The 24136-nt window shown below is 42.3% G+C and overlaps 1 protein-coding gene across 1 annotated transcript; it reads right to left on the bottom strand.

Annotated features, from left to right (window-relative positions):
• Positions 1–5996: 5996 nt before the first annotated feature.
• On the bottom strand, positions 5997–23434 carry jcada (junctional cadherin 5 associated a). The gene is made up of 5 exons (XM_086021347.1): positions 23158–23434; positions 13543–14069; positions 10988–11893; positions 6649–10169; positions 5997–6444 (listed from the first exon to the last, which is right to left on the bottom strand). The coding sequence occupies exons 2-5, from the start codon at positions 13911–13913 to the stop codon at positions 6410–6412; spliced, it is 4833 nt and encodes a 1610-aa protein (XP_085877473.1). The 5' UTR covers positions 13914–14069; positions 23158–23434; the 3' UTR covers positions 5997–6409.
• Positions 23435–24136: the final 702 nt, after the last annotated feature.

Here is a 24136-nt window from a genome sequence, read left to right as displayed (position 1 = left end):
CACCAACCCTCCTTACCTCTGTACATCTAAAAACCAACAACCTTCATGCAAAATGCTTCCTGTGCGTCTCTGTCTGGGGAAGGAAGGAGCTCCTAAGAGCTTCCTGTCCTTGCTCAACTCTTTGGGAGGTGGCTATGAATAAAGTGTGAGGCGCCTAACTTAAAGCCCCCCCCCCAACTCTGTCTGTGTGTCTATCTCTTTCTCCGCAAAGGGGGAGCGAGCAGAGGCCTGACACCGAAGTAGGCCAGACTCTTTGCACGAGATAAGGCAGGCAACAGGAAGGAGACAACCCAGAAGCCCACACTCCATGACATGACAAAGCCACTATTCATTTTTCAGAAAGGACCAAAGAAAAACAAGATCAACAATATCAGATGCTGCATAGCAAATGGGAAGCAAAAGTTGACTTCATTAAAAACAGGAAACTCTTTGGAGTCTTTGGATAACCTCTGTTATGTTTTGCTTCAAAGAGGAAAGAGGATTCGTTTCAAATGTTTGAGTCGCCACAAGAGACATAAGCAGTCTGGTTTCTTATTTTAAGTCAAGAAAGAAATGTGCAGCTTGGTTAGGACAGGTGAGCTATTATTTTTCACTTTTTGACTGTTTTGTGTAAAACATCCAGTTGTGAAAATGGTCCCTTCATGTACAAGCACAAAGCTGAGGCAGCGCTCGTGCCTCAGGACGTCAACCGACTACACAAGATGAACAAACCTATCGGCGCCACCTTAGCCCAAACACTTGTTGTTGTCACCGCGCACATAAATCACTCGTTCCTCCTCATCGCCACACAGAAGCTCAGGACAATTGTGAGTAAACAAGGATGACAGTGGAAGAAGAGTCTGTTTGCTGAGCCCTGTCCTCTCCCACACGAATTCCAAACAGCCTTGTGTGTCCACTGTCTAGTAAAGGTGAGTGTAAACGGTGGCGGCGGTACCGCTCATGTCAACACTAAGCAAACACGCTGGACAGACAAGAGCAACGATTAGCATCACACACATGCGAATGCAAAGAGCAAGAAAAGCCAACACAAGAAAACTAAGATTCCACCCACGATATAGAGGAAGGGGCGGGTTACACCCGAGATGGCCAATCACAAGCTGCACATAGACGAAAAACCATTTACACTCGCACTCAGACCTATAAAGACAACTTTGAGTCTTATATCAGAATCAGAATTAACCTTACCTAACAGTGAACCTAAAATGCATTTCTTTGGAATGTGTGAGGAAGCCGGAGTACCCGGAGAAAACCCGCGCAAGCACGAGGTAGCGTTCACTGAACGCCGTTCAGTGCCCCACCTTGGCCCTATCTTTTGGAAACTCCACACAAGAATGTGGCAAATGTGAGGCAGGTTTGCTAACCAGTTGGCCACCGTACTACCTTTTGAAAAATATCCATCGTAATTAGAATTAAGTACAAAAAAAAAAAAAGAATGAATCTGGAGTTGCAGATCTTACCTTTATGCAAACATCTGTAACGAGCACACCTGTGGCAGTGTCTGGCCAGAAGATTCCCTGTGGGACCAGTCACTGGGACTTTTATTAAATTTTAGTTTTTGGTTTATTGTTTAGAGGGTTTTGGTTTTCGATATATGCTTTAGTTTATGAGTATTTCTTTAGTTTCGGATTATGGTTTAGTTTTGGAGGGTTTTAACTTGGTTAATGAGCTAATGTTTTACACCTGTGGAGTTGTAATGGTTTTAGCCAATTGACTTTAACATATTTAAGGCGCCGGATAACATCAGTGTTAAAGCAATTGCTGGAAAAGCCATGCTCCATTTTAATCCCCTCAATGCACTTTTTGCACTTTGCACTTTTTGTATTTTTGGAAAATAAAGGGGAAAAAGAAAGTTGACGACCTGAAGAAAACCTGCCTCTGCTCCTCTGTACTCACTATCCACCGCTCGTGCCTGTCCTTGTCACAATATCAAATTATATTAGACTGAACATGCAAACTCACTTTTAATATATCTGATTAGGATTAGGTAGAGTTATGTTATTTGAGCATAAGAATAGTAAAAGTACATTTGACCAATTTAAGGTTTAAAGAGAAAATATAGAGGATGAAAGGAAAATGACAGAAGGATGTTTGAGTTGCCCCGCTGGCACTTAGACACCAGCTCCAACACTGACCATTGAAGTCACGCTTGGTGGCCTTCTAGGAGTCATGGTTTGTGTGGCCCTCATGCAGCGAACACAGGATGACAAGAGGGCGGACAGAGAGACGAAGTGGCATGGTTGGGAGGAGGATGTCTGCATTGTCAGCAGCAGGGTTACCTTCAACACAACATGGGCTCAATATGTTTTTGGTCCCCTGTGTCATGTGAACAGATCCTGTGTGGAAAGATACAAAAAGCACCAGCTTGTTGTGAGGTCAAGGGCCAGCGTAGGGTTAAATGCTCATTTATATCCAATGAAAGGATGGTGAGGATGAAATACTCTGTGGTGGCTATAAATCCAAAAAAACGTTTTGTTGAAGGAGTCATTTGCAGTCATGGCAAAAGTATTCTGACGAGAAGTACAGATACATAAAGACCATGGTTAAAAGTAGGAGTTTTTTTTTAGGCTGGCACATGGACCATGGACGGGGAACATTTTGTCTCTCTTTATTAACCTATTCTTGGAGGTCGAAAAATGTAACAAGAGTATTTTAACAAATTAAAGAGCAGAAAGTACGTATATTTGTGTTCAAATGTAGGAAGTAAAAGTAATTCCAGTGAATGGTTGACCACCTGGAGCTTTCTCACAGTTACTATGTGGGTTATTGAACTTTTGATCAAAAATACCACTAGGGGGACCCAAGTCAATTGAGCTAGGCCATCCTGCAAGACTGCTTTAATAACTGTCCTAAAATTGCAGTTGTTTTGACTTTTAAAATGTTTTTGTGGGAATCATATATAATTTTAATGATATTAATAAGTATTATCTTTTTCGACTTATATATATATTTATCAAACATACATTTTCCATAATAAATATTTAACAGCCCATGATACAGGAGGACACAAAACAGGGCCAGAGCAGCGACATTTGTGGAAAAAGAAATGCCATCTATTAACTCATCCCAACTCAACTTTATTTCTTGAGCAAGCATTTGTGCACACAATATTAAGATAAGATAATCCTTTAATGAGCCCCAGAGGGGAAATTCATATTCTCACTGCAGCAACGTTTTCGGGGTTATGGGCACTAAACAGAGCCAAGTATGCATAGACTAGAGACAATTATGTATGTTGTGTCATCAGCAATTACGGCAGATTCAAAACATTCTTACTTTTAAGCTTACTTTACTACCATATTGACTGATAAAAACTCATAATGCATTGAAAATATATCGATAATATAATGTGATATAATAACAAAACAATATAATATAATGTAATAGCATTCATTATAAATGTTACATTAGTGAAAACATCTAGTAGACGTTTATAGTAGATGTTTTGCTTTGCAACCATGTTAAGAAATTACAAAGCACTACAGCGCTATCTTCTGGAGGATGATGTGACTTCAGTTTACCAAGCAGTCAATGGTGGAACCTTGGGAGTTACGATAAGGCATTGCGACTTCACAGATAACACAAATCATGTAAGATTCATTGTAAAACTAAAACAAAAAAATCCTATTTTTAATTGTATGAACTTTATTGGCCAAGATTAACTTTCGTCTGTATGCAAATAAATGTTGACTGTCTCTCATCCACGCCTAAGTGAAACACACAAGACATTTTTCATGCAAAGACTTTTATTTATGAATAGTCTGGAATACTGTACAACAGCACACACTTGTCTCTATTTATGATCATTCTAAATGATCTATTTTAATGTAGACAAACATTGTGCCTTTTATAATTAGTTCCCTTTTCACGATCTAAAAATACCATGTTCTGCTTTAAATATGTAGAATACCTTTTGAAAATAAAATATACATTATTTGAAATATAACAGTTGTTTATTGGATAGACTATATACCATAGTACCAAATGCAAGTACTGTATATGCAAATACACTTCTCTGTCACTTGTTACGCTTTTCATGCACACACACGCGCACACAAAAACTAAAGATGCCACACATAAAAAAAGAAGTCTGTATGAAAATAGAAAATATCAAAGCAAGATGTGCACCAATCAGTCTATATGTTACAAATTACTTGCAGTACAAAAGACTAACGAGAATGATCTGGAACAAGGAGGGACAGGTACTGAGACAAAAACAAGACAAAGACCAGACCAACAACATTATGGATCAAAATCATCCTACTAACAAAAGAAAAAAAAACTGCCACCGGTCAGACACGAGGAAACCGGTAGTTGCAGCTTTTAATTTTGGCGTTGAACCCAGTAAATGTCGATGTCCAATGCATAGCATAAAGTTAGGTTTGGTATATTCCCAAATGTCTTGTATTGCTATCCCAAAAGTGAAGTCAGTTCTGCCCAAAACCTGTTAAATAAGCACTGATATGTCAACATAAAATGAGTGAACATGTTCACATTGATCTGTACAACATTATCAAGAATATACAAAGAAGTATTAGGGCAGGGGTGCTCAATCCCGGTCCTCAAGAGCCCCTATGCAGCCTGTTTTCCATCTCTCCCTACCTGAACACACTTGATACAAATGATCACAATTGTTATCAGGCTTGTGCAAAGCTTGGTGATGAGTGGCTCATTTAAATCAGGTGTGTTGTTGGCAGGAGATGGAAAAAAGGCTGGATACGGCCTCTTGAGGACCAGGATTGAGCACCCCTGTATGAGGGTGACACTAAAGAGGAACAAAAATAGTACTATGTGAATTAAGTCTAAAATCATGTCTATAGTCAAAAAGAAAAAGGTAGAAATTTTATTTCTTTTTAAAACTACTACAACATTAGATTATTACACCAAATTTAGTCGTGACATGAGCATTTTGCAAAAAAAAAAGACTTAAAACTCCCCGTCATAATTTAATTTTCTCACCCAGTGTGGCTCATATAGTCATTCAGAATAATACGTATTTTATCTTACAATTCATTATTGCCAACAAATTCACCATTTTCACTCAAATAATTGATGCAAAATTTGATTCATGGTTAAATGATTATGATTTACACACGTTAACCGAGAGAAACAGTGTGTACAAGGCACACCTTTCATTCAACATAGCTATATAATAATCATATCCTGCAGAAAAGCACTTCTGAAATCACAGATAGACTAAGAGCGGCAGTTAAATATAGACCTCTTACTGCCCTAAAATACATTACCGGTTTTATAGTAGCTAGCAAAGTAGCACTCAAATCCGACACTTCTGATACGCAGTGTGTGGCATTTGCGAATGCTGATGCTGAGAGTGATGCGGGGTGTTGCACAAATTACGCTGGAAATAAAAACGATCTGGATTTGAAGAGATTATTGGCACTCATGAACACGACACGAATAACCTCCGAATTACAAAATCACACGCTTGTACCAAACCATAAATCTTCAATGTAGACATTTAACTGAGATCACCTCTTTGAATTTGAGACGTACTACTTCAAATATATCCCCGAAACCTACCAAAAAAAAACCATACAGTAACTATATTGCTCTTGAGTAAAACTATTCAAAGACCACAGTGTTTCTCATTGCAACCCAGATTCTGAGTACATTCGCTATCATACACGTAGAAGAATAAAGAACAGAGGGTTCCATATTAGTGTAACACTCAAATATCATATTTTAAAAAAAGAAATGTTCTTTCATAATCATTTTCTGAACATATATAAGAAAATATACATTTCTTAAATTGATTTTTATAATCTAGATAAAATTTTATACTTCTTTCTCATATTTACATTTGGTGACGGTTAATACTGATTGTAATGCAATACTGTTGCCTTAGTTTGGAATTGACCTGTTACATTTCTTTTGAAGAGCAGAAGCACTTTTACATTCATGATTCAACGCTGAGCCAGAAGGCCGAGCGCGGAAGGAAATAATGACATGCACTGTAACAAAAGCAAAAACAAGAATAGTTCAAAGGAAGGCAGTTTACTTGGTGTAGCAAAGAAACATTTGAAGGGTGGCTAGAGGGGAAGGATTAGATTGAGCAGGTTGGAAAGACCTGGAGAACTGTCCATCCGTCCTTCTGTTTTCGAGACCGCTTGTCCTCATCAGAGTGAGCCGGAGCCAAACCCAGCTGACGTTGGGTGAGAGGCGGGGTACACCCTGGACTGGTTGCCAGCCAATCGCAGGGCTAGGAGAATTGGCACCACCTTTTTATTTGGCTGTAAAAATGTTCCCGCAGCACCAGGAATGTCCGATTTGTGAGGAGTGATACGTAACGTTTCTGGAAGCCATGGGGTGAGATGAAAGGCTCTTTTTTTCTTGGCAAAAAGGTTGTTAACTCGGTCGTTAAATTTCCACAGTGGTAAAACGCAGTCAGAGTTTAGACTCTCTCCACTCGACTGGGGTCGTAGGAGTCTGATGAGAAAAGAGACGAGAACTCAGTTGAAAATAAATCAGGATTGTTACTTTATATTGTGTCAATCAATTTCTTAAACAGTCGATAAAAACTTCATGAGCTAATTCATGTATTCACAAGATTGATTACTTCTGCGCTTACACAGATAACTGATTTTTGAAAATTAGTATTCTACTAAAAAAATATACCACCCTTAGACCCACCTGAGACATTTACAATGTCCTCATCGTCCATATTTGAGGAAGCAAAGGTCCCAGGGTTGAAGCTGAGTGGTAGAGTTATTTCTCTTTTGGGAACACTTCGGGGTTTAGGAAGCAGTGGAGGCTTCTGGAGCTTCGTACGAAGCTTTGTTTTGGGCAAATTGTCTCTCTTAACATCGTTTGTCGTTTCACTTGGACTAACTTCTGCCGCTTCATTTTTGTCTGCATTGTCTACGATGTCAAGCTCCCCTTTTCCTTCTGGCTCTTCTGTCTTTGCTTCAACATCTTCTCTTGCTCCGTCCTTTATTGCTGTTGGTTCAAAATCATCTTCAGTCTGCTCAACCTCCTCCGATTTGCATATATTTTCATTGTCTTCACCGGGTTGACAATCTTCTTTGAGACTTACTATCTTGTCCTTTGTTTCACGTGCGTTTTCATGTTCAACTGGAGAATCCACATGCTCCTCTTTCCTCCTTCCATTCTGTGCATTCAGGCCTTCTTCATTGTCTTGTTTCTCCTCAACCTCAAGCTTTGTCTCTTCCTGAACTACGTTTTCCTGCCGACTTACGTCTCTCTCCTCAGAATTACAGTCTCTACTGGAATCGGAACCTTTCAGGCTGAGGCGTCTAATGCGCGACACTGAGTGCAGTTCTTTGAGTCGGGCTATTCTGTCTGTGGTTGACTTGCCCAGAGATGCCCCAGATATATTAGCAGAAGAGCTTAGCTTATCTTGGATCGCTTCAATGAATTTGCTTGAAGGGTGCGGTGTGCTGCTCTTCTTTTCTCCTTTCCTTATTGGTAGCTTCTCATTCGGGGTGATGGGTAGAGATAGTGAAAGATTACAGGGTGGGAGTTGAGGTACCACTGCTGACTGAGTGATGTCATCTTCGTTGTGTTCACCATCGTTTTGTTTGTTACTGTGCTTTTGACTGCCGCCGTCATTGTGGTCTTCCCCTAACTTTGACACTTTGACGTCTTCCATCTCTGCTCCCAGCAAAATTAGCGATCCCTGTTCGACTTGCTCGGGCTCCTCAATCACATTCTGTTTGTCTTCACCAAGGTGTTTCTCATCCACAAGTGGTTCTACATCATCACTCTTATCTGACACTCCCAAGGTTTCCATTTGAACGGTAATACCCAAAATTCTGGCAGCCCTCTGCTCAATTGATTCATTTTCAGGTATTCCCTTTGCACTTTTAACTTCGTACAGGCTACTAAGGTCCTCTGCAGGTAGCGAGTTGGCTTTCTCTTGAGTAAGCAAGGTCTCAAGGTGCATGTCTGCTATTGTTGACTCATGTGTGTTGTATTTTAGAGGCTCAGAGTCGCAGTATTTGTCATGACCATTTTCCTTGAACACATAGGAAACCTCCTTGGTCGGCTGGGTGTCAAGTGGGGAACTCTTACTCTTGGGCAATTTGCAAATTTCACTCCTGCTTCCGTTGATACTCAAATTCAGCTCACTCTTGCTTTGTGGCATTTTGTCTAACTGAGCCTTTGTCTCAGCCTTCACTTCTTGAAGCTCTAGATTAGAGCTGCGCTCTGGTCGGTCACAATTTTTGACATGCGCTGTGCTGCTCTCACTTGAAAGAGGCACTGTCAGGTCCTCATGATCAAGCTGACGTGAAACCAGCAGTGAACGCTGCGTTGTTCCCCCGCGACCACTGGGGGTCTCTGTGTAGACGGTTAGCCCAACATCCCTAAGCAATGATTCTTGAGGGACTGGAATATCCTGTCTATAAAGCCGGTTTGAATTACTGTGTTGAGGCGGTGAGGACATATCTTGTCTCCCACCTGGGCTGGGGATTACGTATATCTTATCTGTTAATGGTATGTTGGTCTGTGGTCTGGAGAAAGCCTGTCGTTTGCTCACGGATTCCAAATCGTTGGCAGAAGGAAAGGATTTTGATCTGATTTTGATAACGGGTTTTTCTGTGAGCATGGGAGGAAGACTCATTGCTTCTCTGCCTGCTTCAAGGCCGGATTTAAAATGCTTTCCTGATTTATAGTGGCCATTTCTTTTATTCATACCATCTAAGTCATCAATTGACAGACCAACATGACGCCTCTTGCTGATTGTGTCTTCCATCTCCTTATTGATGGTCTCCAGCTCACCAATGGCATCAAACGGCCGTCGGTTTACCGGCTTTAGCAGAAACTGACCGAATGCCATTTGTTCAGCACACTCGGGAGGACTGGAGTTGCTCCTCTTCGGAGAGGATGGGTTCTGGCCTCCTGAATCCTGTTGTGTGGATGGGGAGGATATGTGTTGCTCAGATGGTTGCAATGATTGCTGTGGTGTTGGGCTGTTGCTAAGTCGGGAGAAGGCGCTGTTGCTGGAGGGATGGAGGTTTTTCTGGCCAGCCATGGGGTAGCCATAAGAGGAACCATTTTCCGTTCCTACACCGCTGTCAGTCGTTGTGTCCGAGGCAGAATGGACAGGCTCTTGACCTCTAGGTGGGCTTTGGTGTTCTGGACTTTTCACCACCGTCAAGGGTGAACCAGTCTGGGTTTCCTGGTTACGGTATTGGTTTCCTGGCCAGGACCCAGAATAACACATCTCCTTGTCCTCATTGGCTTGAAGTGCCCAAGCATCTATGATCTCCTTCCTTAAAGGAGCCCTCTTGTAATTCCTCAGGGAGGAAGTGCTGGTGGTGTGAAAATGTGAGTAGTGGACTCTGATGGGCATCTCATTCACTGACTTGCTTCGCAGGCTATGGGTCTCCTTGAGGCCAACAGCAAAGGTTTCTGTATTAGTCATAGTCAGACTTCGTGCTGTGTCATTGTTGTTTTGATCCGCTGATACATCTTTGTTAAGGTTAGTTGGTGTGTGAAGGGGAACAGACACAAGGCAGAAAATGGTCTCGCTAACTCTTCTCTTTGTATTTCTGTTATTCTCCAGCCCTGATTCTGGGACAATTTTCTTCACTTGTGTGATGGTTTCTGCAAAGACCTGATCTAAACTGGACCCCTGGCGAGACGCTGCTCTTCTTACTGGGGCCTGAAAGGCTGAAGATGGCGATGGAGGAGGACGTGGGTTTTTGGAATATGTGTTACAATTTTGGTCAGTTGCTGAGAAGTTATCGACAGTCGCTTTGTGCAAATTGCTGTGCCACCTCTTATTGTCATTGTCAAAGTCACATGAAGACGTCTGATTAGCATCACTAGCCAGTTTGGTAGCGATAAAAGGCCCCGCTGATGGGGGCAAAAAGGCACTGTTGCCGGATGCGGGCTCCGACGTGGTGGTGCTGGGTAGCTCATTGCGGATGTGGCGTATCTTGTCAGCGTCTGTCAGGGAATTCCCACCAAGAGCTGAAGAAATGTGCCGTATGCGGGGATCGTCAAAGGAGATATATTGCACTCCTCCACTTGGATGCTCTTGCGAAGTACATACAGGATGAAGCTGCTTGTGGCCTGCAATGCACCTCTCTCTGGATGACTCAGACCAAGAACCTGCTGGATGTCGAGTGATCCAATGAGTTCCGTCTGGAGCCACATGTATCTGCTGGTACACGTCACCTCGGTACCTAAAAGCAAAACGGCACAGTTGGATTGCTACGCGGATAAACGTCGTATAGCAATACTTGTTGGGAAAACATTCACCATTATGAACTATTACTAATACTGTATCTGTAATATTTACATTTTAATGTATAATATCATGTTTATATTGTAAAAATCAATTGAAGTCAGGACGCAGCCAAGATCCGACACAGGTAAGAAAAATCCAGTACTGAACACATCATCTATTCAGTGCATGTGAACCTAGCGTTGATCTACGCAATTGGAGATCTTTATAGACATGTGGCTGGACCATTTAGTGAAATCAGTCTGTGTCAGCCATGTCTAAGAATAAAAGTGGGCCCAAAAGAGTGAGCTCAGCCATCCACTTCAATCACATGGTTTGGTGCTTAAGGTGTGTCTTTGACAAAGCAATTTATCTGGAAACATTGATGTTTCTGCAATTTCAGTCACAGCCACGGTTCTGCTACTATTACTGTCATTTAACCTGACGGCGCAGTGATTGATCCAGAAATAGACCAGAACGGGACCCCTCAAGGAACGCTGAATTTGTAGAACGAGAGTAAGTGAAAGGTTTAGCTTTTTTTTATAGGGATTTAAAGCAGGATTATGTAACACGCTGAAAACTTAATTTCAGGGTTTGCCCCTACTCAGAGAAAAGTTAATGCAGTTCATAATTCACATCAAAAGAATATGAATTTACGAATAACCAAACATTGTTTTTGATTAGTATAGAATTCAAGCTACATATATGTCATCTAACATTACACTGCGTTTTTTTTTTTTAGAAAATATCTTTATCGATAAAAATAGGACACATTACCTGTAATCAACTGCAATCTCACCATATCCCCGGCGCCCTCCTATAATCACAGGGGCTCTCTTGTATGATGGGGGAGGGATGTATCCTGGAGGTCCAGAATCCTGTGCAAAATAATCTAGTGGAGCATCACCTGTCTGTGTGATGGGAAGAGGAGTCCTGTCCCTGGTATGGGAAATAACCGAGTCTCTCCCAGACAACAACTCACAGCTTCCCCTGATCTGCTGGTGCATTTCATAGGAGGGAGGTCTGGGTGGTCGAGTGAAGCGGGGCTTTGGCGTTAATGATAACTGGTTGGCACTTGCTGGCCTGCCATTCTCCGGCCAGCGGGGTGCCCTGTAAAGGTCATGGTGTGACAGTGGGTGTCCATTAACCCGCCTGTACAAGTCCTGACCACATGAGGCCATGTCCACATATTGCAGGCTCTCAGGTCGCAGCATCCTGGGCATGGACTGGGATTTGGCTTTGGTCCTGGGGTGGACTACCATTCCCTCTGGTGTCCTGGCGTGGAGCCGCTGATGCTCCTGTGCCCAACGTTCACCCTCACTCTGCGACATCTGGCGACTAAAACTGACAGCTGGACGCCACTCGTCCGTCCCCAGGCTCTGGCACTTCCTCTCAGTGGCCATCCTCCACTGTTTGAGAGCTGCCTCCCTCTCTTTTGCACGAGCCTGTACCTGGGCTGCCCAGCGTTGCCGCTCCTGGGCTACTCTCTGACGCTCCACAACGGGCAACTCTTGACCTCTTGCTTGTTGAGGTCCCTCTGGTCTGTTATATTCCCCATGTGCCCCTGCACGGCACTCTCTGTGGTCAGCATAGTCCAGTAGCACAGTAAAGTCCTGGCCTCTCCTCCTCCAGAAGGACACATCCTTGGAGTGCATCGGTTGACCTCTGGTGCCATCACAGAACCTAAGAGGAAAAGTCACAGAGAGACATTGGTATATACTTATATATTTGCATCATGAGAGATATGAGGAAGGTTGTGATCAATTTTAAATTTCAAAACAATTAAATTAGCACTGTAGCACCGCTGAGAATGAGGTTAGCATGAGGAATGAGGTTAATACAAAATGTATTCATGACTAAAATTCCACTAGATGGAGACAGACGACCATGAAAAAAAGTATTTTTCAATGAGGCACCATGTAAAAAACATGTTAATCTTATGAGGACATTTTAGACTAACCAAAATTGTATTTTCCCTCATAACAAACTCAATATCAACATTTTGACATTTGACTTAAACAATAATACCAATTGGTGCTATTAAATGGCTGACACAAGGTGCAGTGACAACTCCATGATGTCTGATTTGAGCTGTTTTCAAAATGACTGACTGACCAACACCTTTTACACAATGAATGTATAAATGCACACTCCTCAAGGCTGAGGCCATTGACCACCCTTGACATGTCAATCTGATCATTGCTGACCAGACTTGCATGCTGCGGGAAAGGCAGCGAGATCCATGCCAAGCTGCTAAATAAGTGGGCATAATATTTAATATGAGTTACAATCATTAGTCTAATTGTGTCACTGCCTAATAGGAGAGCAAAGACTGGCCATTTATTATCCAAATTGAAGCTGCCAGGAAAAAGTGATTTGGATGAGCAGAGAAAAAGAATGAACAACCAACAGACTGTAATTTCATCCCATACATTGACAATTCCCAGGTGCTCACTGGCCAAAGTACTGATATGAATATGCGGATTAGTCCTGTCAAAGAAAAAGTCAAACCAGAAAATAAAAACAGCTACTTATTTTCGTTAAATACGAGATAATTTTATTGGCTGGTGGCAACACAGGATTTTGAAAGAAAAGGAAAAAAAACATGAACAAACTGATCTCATAGGAACGGCTGTATTGACTTTGTCTCAGTTACAGCGCACGAGCTAGTGCAAATAGACAAACAGAAACGGCTCTGTTTTAAACAAAACAAACAAAAAAGTGTTCAATTGCGACCAAGCATTATCCGTAGACCTATCATACAATCTAACTGTGCCTACCCAAGAGGGCCTCAATTGCATAACACCAGACTAAGCTAAATATAACCCATTCTCCATACATTATGTATTAAACCCTATATATATGCTGTATTATTGATGGGGTGTGTAGCCTATAATTAGGTGTAATTCTGGAATTTTCATGTAAGTTGGCCATATGGAGAGGGTTCCGCAAAAATGACATCTATGTTTGTAACACTTGGCACGGGGCATGCTTAAATAGGACACACGGGCTTGACCCTGAGCTCTTTTGATTATGACTATTAGGAGTCTGGCACACATTTTCTCACCTTCTCTTAATAACTAATATTGATTTGTGAAAAGTAGAAAAAGGTAAAATGGAGGAAGGACACACAAGGGGAAAGAAAAATATAACTGATGCCAAATCCAAGCACAAAAAGTATTGACGCAAAAAGTATCAATGTCATGGATCGGTTTCATCAAAGCACCGGAGCAAATTATGCTGTCGTTATTCACTAAATGTCAAGGACATCAATAGACATAAGGCACTACAACTGGTCCGCAAATGATGTCACAACGCGGAATGGATCTTACCCGCTGTCTGAGGTCAGCGACTCTCCAAATGACGGAGTTTCAATTTGGATTTCACCCTCCTGCCTGGATTGGCTCCTGTCCCTGGGTTCGACGTTGTTGTTAGGGCAGCCAGTTGCAGCCACGTATGCTTGAGGATGCCTGCTTCCACAGCTGTTCCCGTATGACACTCTCGCCCCTCGTTCGTAGCCGTTCACCGTCCTGCTACTGGGCCTGCTTCCCAAACTCTCGTGGTGTTTAGTGTAAGATGGAGGTGAAGAGGAAGGCGCCTGGCGGGATGTGGATGCAGGGGTTGGGGTCGGGGCGGTGGAGGCGGCGGTATGCTTGGGTAGCTTATATCCATGAGAAATGAGGAGGTCCTCCACGCTGTACATGTTCGCATTTGATTATGCTGGTGTGGTTCCTCTTTTCCCCCCTTTCTGTGTTTTTCCACTTTTTTGGGGCGAGAGAAAGGTAGGTCGGTTGTCAAGGCGTCTCTCCTTATATGCAGCGGCAGGATCACCGACACAGCTGTGCAGTCGAGGCCATCGCTGAGTAGAAAAGAAAAGAGGGAGATGACAAAAAGAGAAAGAAATGAAGATCATGTAAAATTGCTACGGCAGGGCTGTAACGCAAGACCACACATTTATCTACATTCGTCTTGAAAAAAAAACAGCAAAGTGGGATGTTGCCACAACTGTGCCCTTTGACACAGCAACCGATCAGATAATGTAGATTTATGCTGACGTCAGAGACAGCGTCTGGTGCTCGGCATAAAATACTTGTCGGAGAACAACAATTTCTTCCAAAGTACCCCGGCAGGAGATGTGAATGTTGGCCGTTTCACTTAAAACCTTTATCCCCATTCATTTTTGTCAAGGGTCCCTTTCCCTCCCTTCTCTTATCAATCTTATTTGCTGTACCATGCACAACTCTGGTGGATGAAGAAGTAAACAAATGCTCCTCAAAAAAAAACCCAAAAAATACCATCGTCAGCAAACTGCAGGATGCTAAATGTCATGGATGAAACCGGAGCTTCTGTATATCACAACGACAAATGAGAGATCGTATTCCTCCCTGCTCCACATCCTCATCCTCGCTCTCGGGGTCTCTTTTGCATCTCAAAAGCATTTCCTTCATCTGAGAGGATAAGCAGCATATTTTAAAACTAAAAACTGGAATTCCCCAAGAAATTACAAGTGAGTGCCCAGAAATGCAGTCACTGAACTGAAATGTGGAAGAAAGAAATTAACTGAGGACTGCAACGCTGGTTGAAACTTCACAGCAATCCCAAGATACCATGCAAAGTATGTGAGCAGCATAGTCATATTTACCAACCCACTCCCATTTTTGTGCTATTAAAAAAAATAGACCAAGATAAATAATGTCATACCTTTTTCTAACATCAAATATAACCTAAAACCTTTGCAACTCAATAGAAAAAATAGATCATCTTTAGGGAGGGGAAAATGTGTAAAAAGAAACAAGTGAGACTTTGTGGTTGCACAAGTGTGCACCCCCTCTTAAAAATGGGGATGAAGCTGTGTTCCAAATCAACCAATCATATGATATTTTGGATTGCACGATAACATTCATGCAAATTTGCTCATTTCTGGCTATATACGTGTGTCAAGGCCCAATGAAGATAATACCCTGGGTGCATCTGCTAATGATGTAATGCCCTTGATGAAGTCATATTTGCTGCCTTGTCAACAGGGCAGATGCTGCAGCCCGTTGACCCGATACTCTCCAGTGGCTTTGTGGCTTTCCCGTAATAAAGTAATGGCATTCAGGAACAGCAGTATGAGAACCATTGCAACAAATCAAATTGCTGTTCAGACAGTTTAAAAGCCAATCGCACTTTGATCGTCGTCGAACGGCACGGCCAAATACCTCATTTTCAGTTTGACAACCACATAGCTGAACCAGCCAAGTCAAAAATTGATTCATCGGCGACAGATTCACATTTGTTTTGCTTTTAGCATTTGTTTTGCTACGATAGTCACACAGAAATGAAAAAGCAGGATTTACAATCAGAGAGCCTTGACTTAGGGGGCAGAATCACTCCCCTCACTGTATGTCCTTGGTCCGTCTCTGCTCCTTGTACCTGAACCTTAGAAGAGCCTACTACGAGGTGATTAACAGGATCCGAGACCGTGAAATGCCGGTCTTTGTATGTATGGCTCTTTAATAAGATTATTTTTTTTTTTTCATTTAAAACTTTAAACCTGTTAGCTTTGGCGGATTGACTCTTGGCTCTTACCCAGTTAATACTTTAGTTAAGTTTCACTCCTTCCATTTACATAATCTCCTCAAGGAGAGACTAGCTGCAAATTTGCTGGGTATTTTGTAGCGGAAAATGTCAAAACAATGACACACATCATTTTATTTGGCTTATTTGTTTGGCCCAATCCTTTTTCTGTTCGAAGATGATGACTCACAGAGCACAAAACATTAAAAATGCTGTGTTACAAGTGAAAAAAAAAAATCTGATGTTTTCCCTGATGATCTGCATATTTCATTTTATGAACACAATGTGTTTCTAAGCCTTGGTTAAATTGTTAAATCGTAAAATAAAAAAAGGGTGTCCTTCATCTTCAATGTTAAGACTGAAAGAATACTAAGTGCAGATTTAATATGTAAATAAGCTAATTAGAAGCGTGTCAACCTCCATTTATGGCTGTTTATGAAAATGAGGCTATTGCTTGAGGTTGCACATAAACTGAGACTCGGATTTTTAACAGAAATATGAATGCAGAGATTCATAAAACTTGAGGCTGTGTCTGAATATTTCTGTTGTGTTTCGTGATTGGACACAGGTCTTTCAAATATCTAACATCATAAAGGCCGAATTTATCAAACTCAGAAATCAGTGTCAGAGGTATAACTGTACTTTCCTCCTTAATTAAATTAGATTTAGGTCACGGGCCAAGCTCATTAATATGATATTTAATATGACAATCCACTTTACCTTGTGATAAAATGCCATAAACCTGTTTTAAGTGAACATCCGTATGCTGTCTGATCCAATTTAATCCTTAATCTGAGGCAATTGCTCTTGGTGACACCGCTAAATGAGGATTATCTCCATCATCAGTTAAAGTGAGGATTTCCTCCTGTAAAATGATCTGCCTTCATACCGTCCCCGCCCTGACTGTTCCTTTCCCATGACAAGCTGCATTTAAATACTGCTAATGCTGTTACGCAATGGAATTACTCATTTTATATCAAGTAAAACCTTGGATTGAAGGAACGCTATGCAACAATGGCCGGCGTTCATCCCCCACTACACAAAAACATTGTGTTCCGTGACAAAACCCTCTTGTGTGGAAAATGGATGGCATTGTGGTTGCTTAAATATGGAAATTTAGGGGGGGAAAAAAATGCAGATCTGATGTGTTTTCTTGAAGGCGCTCGCTCAGGAAGGGGGAAATTAATGAAATAGTTGATATGGATAACATACACTGCTAACTGAGCTAAAAATAAACAGAACCACATGAAGGCTGGCATTTCCCCACAGACGACCCTCGCACCACCCCCACGTGTTCTCTTCTCATCAGCCGCTTCGTTTTTTACTCGCTACGCAGTCAAAGATACAATGTGTATATGCTTTTGAGGTCATATGAACTCATGAAGGCCAGGGTTGGTTAATTCAAAAACAATTACAAACATTTTGGCTGGGAAATGAAGGTGCACACATGACTGGCTGCAGGATGACGGCTTGCAGGTTGACAGTTTGGTGTCACCTCCTTACTGTATTCATGGCCAAACTAAGATGAGGGGGAGCAAGGGTGGCACACAATACCGGAAGGAGTGTCGTTCAATTGTCACAGGCGTTACAGTCTGACATACAAAAAAAAAAAAGTTTCCCTAAACGGTTAGTAAGCAGCTATGATTGTCTACGAAACAGATAGCAAAGTACTGTCTGCTTTGTTGTCAAGACAAATTGAGTGAAAGTGATTTACGTTGCCCTGAAGGAGACACTGATGTGATTAAACGACGCAAAGCACCCCAAACAGAGAAGAATATAAATCATCCCAAAAAGTCAGATACACAGAAACAAAAAGACAATGACCATGTATTCCACAAGAGCCGCACCTCTCCACATCTCCTTGGATCTATAAAGAGAGTCCCAAGCTGGGTGTGTACTTGGCTGATCTCTGCCTCTGCATCTGTTTGGGCTGTGCACACATACGCAGACCCTTCTTGGGGACGACAGCCCATCACATTCAACAAACAGCAAAGATCTGCAGATTGTTTATCTATGTGACAACACCGTGTTCATTGAAGGGCCCTTCTCTTCGTGAGGAAGTGTGCCGGCGTGGGGATGGCGGCGCACCGACTGTGTCCCAAATGTTTCCAATCAGTCTCTCTGCGGGCTCCTGTTTGTCCAGTGAAAACATGTCACAGGCATGTTTTGGACACAGGCCTGGTGGACAAACAACCAAGTAAGCTTTAGGCCTTAACTTAAAAATGCTGAATTTCACTAAAACGCACACTAACGAGTCATGCGTCTAGAATTTCAATTATTTTGTATCACTTTAGCATAATTGCTTGACACCAATTACTAGTTTCAGAAAGTTTATATATCTATGATATATATCTGGAAAATCTATCTGGAACCAGCCAGGTGCACTTTAAGGGAAATTATACTCCTTTGAACTGTGAAAAGAAGATGTGCTGCATAAGGAGCCATCCTAAAAGAGGGTTTGGTCCACATCCGAATTAGATTATTGTTGCCCATCTGAACAAAATAAACCAAAGGGTGGGAAACAAATTTGGTTTGGATTAGAGACTCAAGGGTGCAAATAAGAAAGTGCCCTCAGTGCCATTTCCACCAAGAAGTACGATTCGGTCCACTTTGGTACCGTGCATATTTTTCTGCAACATATCAAAGTCATATTCTGGCATGTTTTAGCACTACATTGCCGGACGTTTTCAGACCCTCTTTTACCATAACGTTTGAGAAAAGTTGGAAAAAATATAAATAAATTCCTGGGATTGAATGGCTGGACTGTGAAAAGACAAGTAAATTCGTCAATGGCAGCGAATGAGTTAAGTTGGAGTACCTGTCACAATTGGCACAGTGGCGGGTATACGCACTGCTGTCCGTTGACTTAAATATTGAAATATTTTACAAAGCCCATCAGCACATTGCAACCCAACGTGCTTTCTCTCGCATGTTGGCCTTCGTTGCCCTGTGAAAGTCAATTAGCTCATGTAGAAAAGTTGGCCAAAAGACATACACTTTAATTATTTTGTTAATCATGTCCCATGGCAAAAGTTGTTTTGCATGAGCTCATGCGTGGGCTGCTAAAATATTCCCCCCCCCCCAATTGCTTCAGTTCAGAACTTATTTTAGTCGGACTCCGCTGGCAGCAAAATTGAAGGCGGGAGACTATTTTATTGTTTTAATTCCACCACTACATCACAGGGTACAACATTCTGGTCTGGCCCTGATTCTTTCTTTGGTCGAGCCAAATAACTGTCCTCCAGGCTTAACGTATGACAATAGCCGAGTGCAAAGCCGTGCAACAACTTCGAACATATCGATGAATTAATTTGACATCGCTGACCTCATCAGCCATTGGACGTCATGAGATTTTCAGCACTCACATGGAAAAGGATGTTCACGGCTGAGCATTTGCACTGCAGCCAGCATTTTAAAATGAGAGGGGGGGGGGGGGGGGGATAAAGGCAAGGTCATTAGGCACGCTAATCCACGGACACACTGTTCTACTACACAGTAGGCTTCACCTGCACTTAGCTATTCTCAATCCATGCCGTGTCCTAATTAGCGTCTGTCAAGGTCCGGGCCTTGCTGGAGATGACAGTGGCATGCTTAGCAGCCAGAAGCAGGCTGATCAAAGGGTTAGCATGCTATGGCCTTTGGCTCGTCAGGTTCGGACTCGGCATGGCTCTTGCCCAGTAAAACAGAGGGTGAGGTGAACAACAAATAACCTTACTTGATCAAGTCAATGCAAAATGACAATACGGTGAAACGTTAAAGGTCGAACGCCGGTAGACTGATTTCTTCACATTTTTAAGCAATCACGAAAGCTTCATTAACAACAAAGTAACAGTTTAACATCCTTTACTTATAGGGCGGGACGGTACAGGTTTAGTAGTCAAGGGGGCCGATAACCGATATTTGGAGCCGATATTCATTTTCAGTGAAAAGGAAAATAATGGCAACAAAATCTAAAGAAAATTTACTCCTAACTTTGTTGTAATGTCTTTAAGCATGTTTATTGAACAATGTTTCAGGTTTGCATAATGGTGATTTTTAAAAAAATAATTATTACAAGAAATTTTGGACAGTATACATCTCTGTTATAAAATTATAACAAAAAGTTAAGGGAGCACAGAGGATTGTCTTAAAAAGGATAAAGGAAAACTTAAATAATAGTCCATGTAGATTTCTACAGTAAATTAACATTTTAAAGTGATAGAAATGTTAAACTTTCACATATCTTTGTTTTAATTTCCATGGGAGACTCTCTGAATGTGCACTGCTGGGTGCAGCCAACACCTCGTTTTGCTTCAGAATTTCTTTAAGATAATGATTAATCAGCATTCAACACAAGACAATTCTTGACAAGCAATTAAATGTTTAATCGATTACCGTGTTTATTCCTCGAGGCTATGTATGATACCACTACATTGCAGTAAGGCGGCACAATCAGCCTTCGTTCTTCTGTTCCCCGCCTGTTTAAACATTCATTTATTATACAACGCTACATTACATTAATTTCTATTGTGCAAGTGACTGTTATCATTAACAACTAGCCAGAGGAGTGATCACATTAGTCATAACACGAACACACATGCCCGTCCGTGCATGACCGAGTGGGATGTGGACTCTTTTTTTTTTTTTTTTTTTAACTTTGAGTTATTTCTAGTTGTTATTTGTGATCTTGAATTATAGGACAAGCCACAGGGTTAGACGGACAGTCTGTGTGTGTGACTGTGCTATTTATTTAAACTGTGCGAGGTGGCTGTCATCAATAACAACGAAGGGGAGGTGTAGCAAACTTGAGCATGCTTCAACACACCACACACGCACTAAACTTTTTTTATTTGCGACTTGTCATTTTCATCAAATTATACAACATTAAGGGTGTTTTTCAGATAATTGCATGTTACTTCAACAGACACTGCGTTAGGAGCTTGGCGCATAAATTTCAATGTGAGCCAGATAACAGGTGGGATGAAAGGATTCTCACACACTCATGAGGCATGGCTATGGAAAACTGCGATGTAAACAAGTGAAAACAAATAGTGGGGGTTATCTCACCAGAGCTTGATTGCCACATAGTGTAGGAATAAACTGACGCTAAGGGAGCGGAGAGCAGGCAGATGGCCCAAACATATGGCCAGCATCCAATCAGAATAGAACAATATACACACCAAACGTTTCACATTTCGTGCCGCAGCTTTCGCTTCTCGCTCTCAAGAGGCGTACTGGCAGATGTCAGTCGCGTTCGCATGTTTCTGCTTGACTATATCCATGAGCCTCGTCCTGTCTGCCTGCCTGCCTGCCTGCCTGCGTCACCTCCCCTATGACATCACATGTGACATCAGACAGGAGCTCCGAGGGGATCCCTGTAGCTAGGCAAACATCCGATGACTTTCAAAAAGGCTACGCTTTCAGCCAGCCAATGGCCAGACTAATATTCTTTGTGCACTTGGCCTTGAAATAATGCTGAAGACAGACAAAATGAGTGTGTGGGGGGGGGGGGGGGGTAGTCTGTCAGAACATGCTCAATGAACCAAGGAAAAGTAATAATCTGAGGGAAGGGGAAGTTCAGGGATATCACACTGCCTTGAAAAAAAGCATGAGGTTCGCCCACCCTACACTTATCGCTGGCTTGGGTTTGGCCCACTCGTAAAACTTTGACTCATTTTGGAGCTGTGAAAGGCCCCTCAAAATACGCTGAGCAAACCTTTCCTCTGCCGCTGGAAGGAATTAATGAGCTGCTTCCTTCTTAATACCCCCCTCCCTAAACTCACCATACCTCACCCCCTGAGGACTTCCAGCAGGGCCTCCACACGCCAGCCCAACGTCAGATATGTGTGAAAGACCAACACATGTGCCTACACAACCGTACTTATGATTTCTTTCTCCCTTTTAGCTTGTCTTGGAACATTTGCTGACATTTACTAACTAGCTTTTAATACGTACTCACTGAGCTATGAAAGGTCAAAAACCAAGAGATATCGCTTTAGGGCAATGCCATAAATACTATGTAAACAACACTACTGAAAATAATAATCAGACCCGAGGCCATGGATGAACAACCCGAGAGACATAATATTTGCAACAACGTAACTGAACTACGCTTTACATACAGAACAGGGCGACATAGACATGCATTAAAAGTAAACATCTTGACTGCGACAATATGGTCTGCAGAGATCCCAGACAATTTACAGTATGTGCAAGACCTTCTAAAATTGAAACCATTCAACACATGCAAACACAGTACCATGATTTAGCAGGTCTATCGCACTTAGATGAATTGCCTATGAAATGAAACCACACATAAATCCCATTTTAATTAAAACAATAGTTTAGGATGGTCTCACTTTGCAGGCAGCATGAGAAGGAAGGTCATCAGTGCCAGCATGCTTGCAGGTGAGACAAAGTGACAGCATCAAAGCAACCATTTGTCATTAGCCGAGCTCCATTTCATGCATTTGGCGCTCCTGGAGCTGCACATGCACGATTCCGTGTGTTGTGACTGTTATGTTATGAAATGGTCTGACAGGCACCTCTCAGGTTGCTACTATAAACGCGCACACTCCAGACTCCCTTCAACGTCTGGCTAGTTTGACTTTCATTGATGGCTGGCTGAAATGCATTTAAAGCGTGACGTAGACTGTTAATGTTTAACTAATCGGGGGTGTCCTTGGCTAAATTCGGGATGCACGTGACCCATCATACAGTATCTGATGGCTCGGTTGTTTTAACTCTCATGTCGCCCACCCACTGGAGAAGAGATATCACTTATGCAATTGTACAACTTCTACAGGTTCAAAAGCAATATCTGAGGATGCACTGCATTGAAATTGGATTAGTATGGTATGACATTCATTTCGTCAAATACCTTTATCTTCGTTGTCTATTATACCGGGCTGCTAGGACAGTGAAAATTGCGTAATTTGGATGGAGTTTGGCCTCTCCTCCACGGAACAGAACACGAAGATGAGCTAACGTTAGCCTGGCTAGCTCCATCACAGCAATCTTTAACCTTCAGCTGATAGGAAAAGAACGCGTCCCCTTCAAAAATCAAATAATAGAAAAAATAAATAAAATACCACACGCCGCCCGTCACTCCTCAAGTTACAAATCCAATAAATACACGCCGTGCTCGTCCACAATCGCCGCGTTATATCGAGTCAGAAAAGTGACCCAAAAACTGAACCGAATGGCCCCCTCCGACGATACGAAATGCAGACGAAGCCGGGCAGGAGAGCGTGGAGGCGGCTGAATTGAAGTTGAAGGCACCGCTGGAAAACTGGCGCGCGGATGCGACTCAGCCTCCGACTCTCGCAGCGGAATAACACACGCGCAAAACAATAACAAAATGATGTAACGCAGCGAGATGCACTTTTAGAAAAAAAAAATGTATTTACCTGAGGAGCGTGTCGTCGCGTTGGCGCCTTGATGCCAAGCTCTCATCCCTGCCGCTGCTCCGGACGGAATGAGCGAGCTCGGATGTGCGGAGGGAACAGCCCCCTCACCACTAACGGAGCACACAGCACCGAGGGAGCATCCCGCCTCCGTTCCAGTGGGCAGCAGCTGGATGCAGCGACGCTCTCACTTTTAATGTCAATGACTGTACTCTCACTGTTTCACCTCATTTATCCATGCTGCAAATGTTTATAGTTAACCTTTCCCAGCTACTGTAGTATAACGATCGATTCACAGCGCATCTGGGAGATCTTTGGAGACCAGCAGCGGTTAATGAATAATTAACCTCCACACATCCTTGACCATGAAACTACTGTAGCCAATCAAAAGGTGCAGCTGCACACTCCTATGCAATCTGGATGAAAACGGCGCCTTTGCGAAAGTGAAGGAATTTAAGTCTTGCGTTTGGCACCTTGCTTTCATGGGTACTTAACTTACCCAACATAATCAATCTCGAATTACCACCACTATAACGTTGCAAAAAAAAACAAAAAAAAACAATACATCAGTTAAGTGAACCACCGAAAATTCGCTGATTTTGAGGGGTAACAATCCCTCATTATTCTCTGAAAAACTCACCTACTCGCTGTTAATGTGCTCAGGCCAAAGCGTGTATTTTAAAAAAATATATATTTGTAGCCAAGCATGCACTGAGGAGAGGAGACAGAGCTTCATTGTCAGGCCATAGCCTTGTCTAATAGAAAAAGTGCATTACTGCCAACTAGAGGATTTTTGTAGTTAGTGCAGGGGTTTCCTGTACTATAGGCACGTGACAAGAGCACACAACTGTACCACGGACGTCATTCTGGAGCACCTCAGAACAGATATTTATTTTATAGCATGACAAAAGAACATGCAGATATTAATAAAACACCAGAGATGATGATTATTCCATACATTGTCTAATGTATACATATTGCT

The sequence above is a fragment of the Filicampus tigris genome, chromosome 21 (genome assembly GCF_054856515.1).
Source record: "Filicampus tigris isolate MCC_2025a chromosome 21, RoL_Ftig_1.0, whole genome shotgun sequence".
Lineage (NCBI taxonomy): Eukaryota > Metazoa > Chordata > Actinopteri > Syngnathiformes > Syngnathidae > Filicampus > Filicampus tigris.
Note: the sequence above shows the minus strand (reverse complement) of the source record. Positions and strands in the feature narration are given on the sequence as shown.

Excerpts from the sequence above, each read along its gene's own strand:
- jcada (XM_086021347.1), bottom strand. The coding sequence starts at position 13,913 with ATGTACAGCGTGGAGGACCTCCTCATTTCTCATGGATATAAGCTACCC. Across the intron at positions 11,894-13,542 it reads TCGCTGACCTCAGACAGCGG|GTTCTGTGATGGCACCAGAG; the intron begins GTAAGATCCATT and ends TTTTCCTCTTAG. Across the intron at positions 10,170-10,987 it reads GAGATTGCAGTTGATTACAG|GTACCGAGGTGACGTGTACC; the intron begins GTAATGTGTCCT and ends TTTTGCTTTTAG.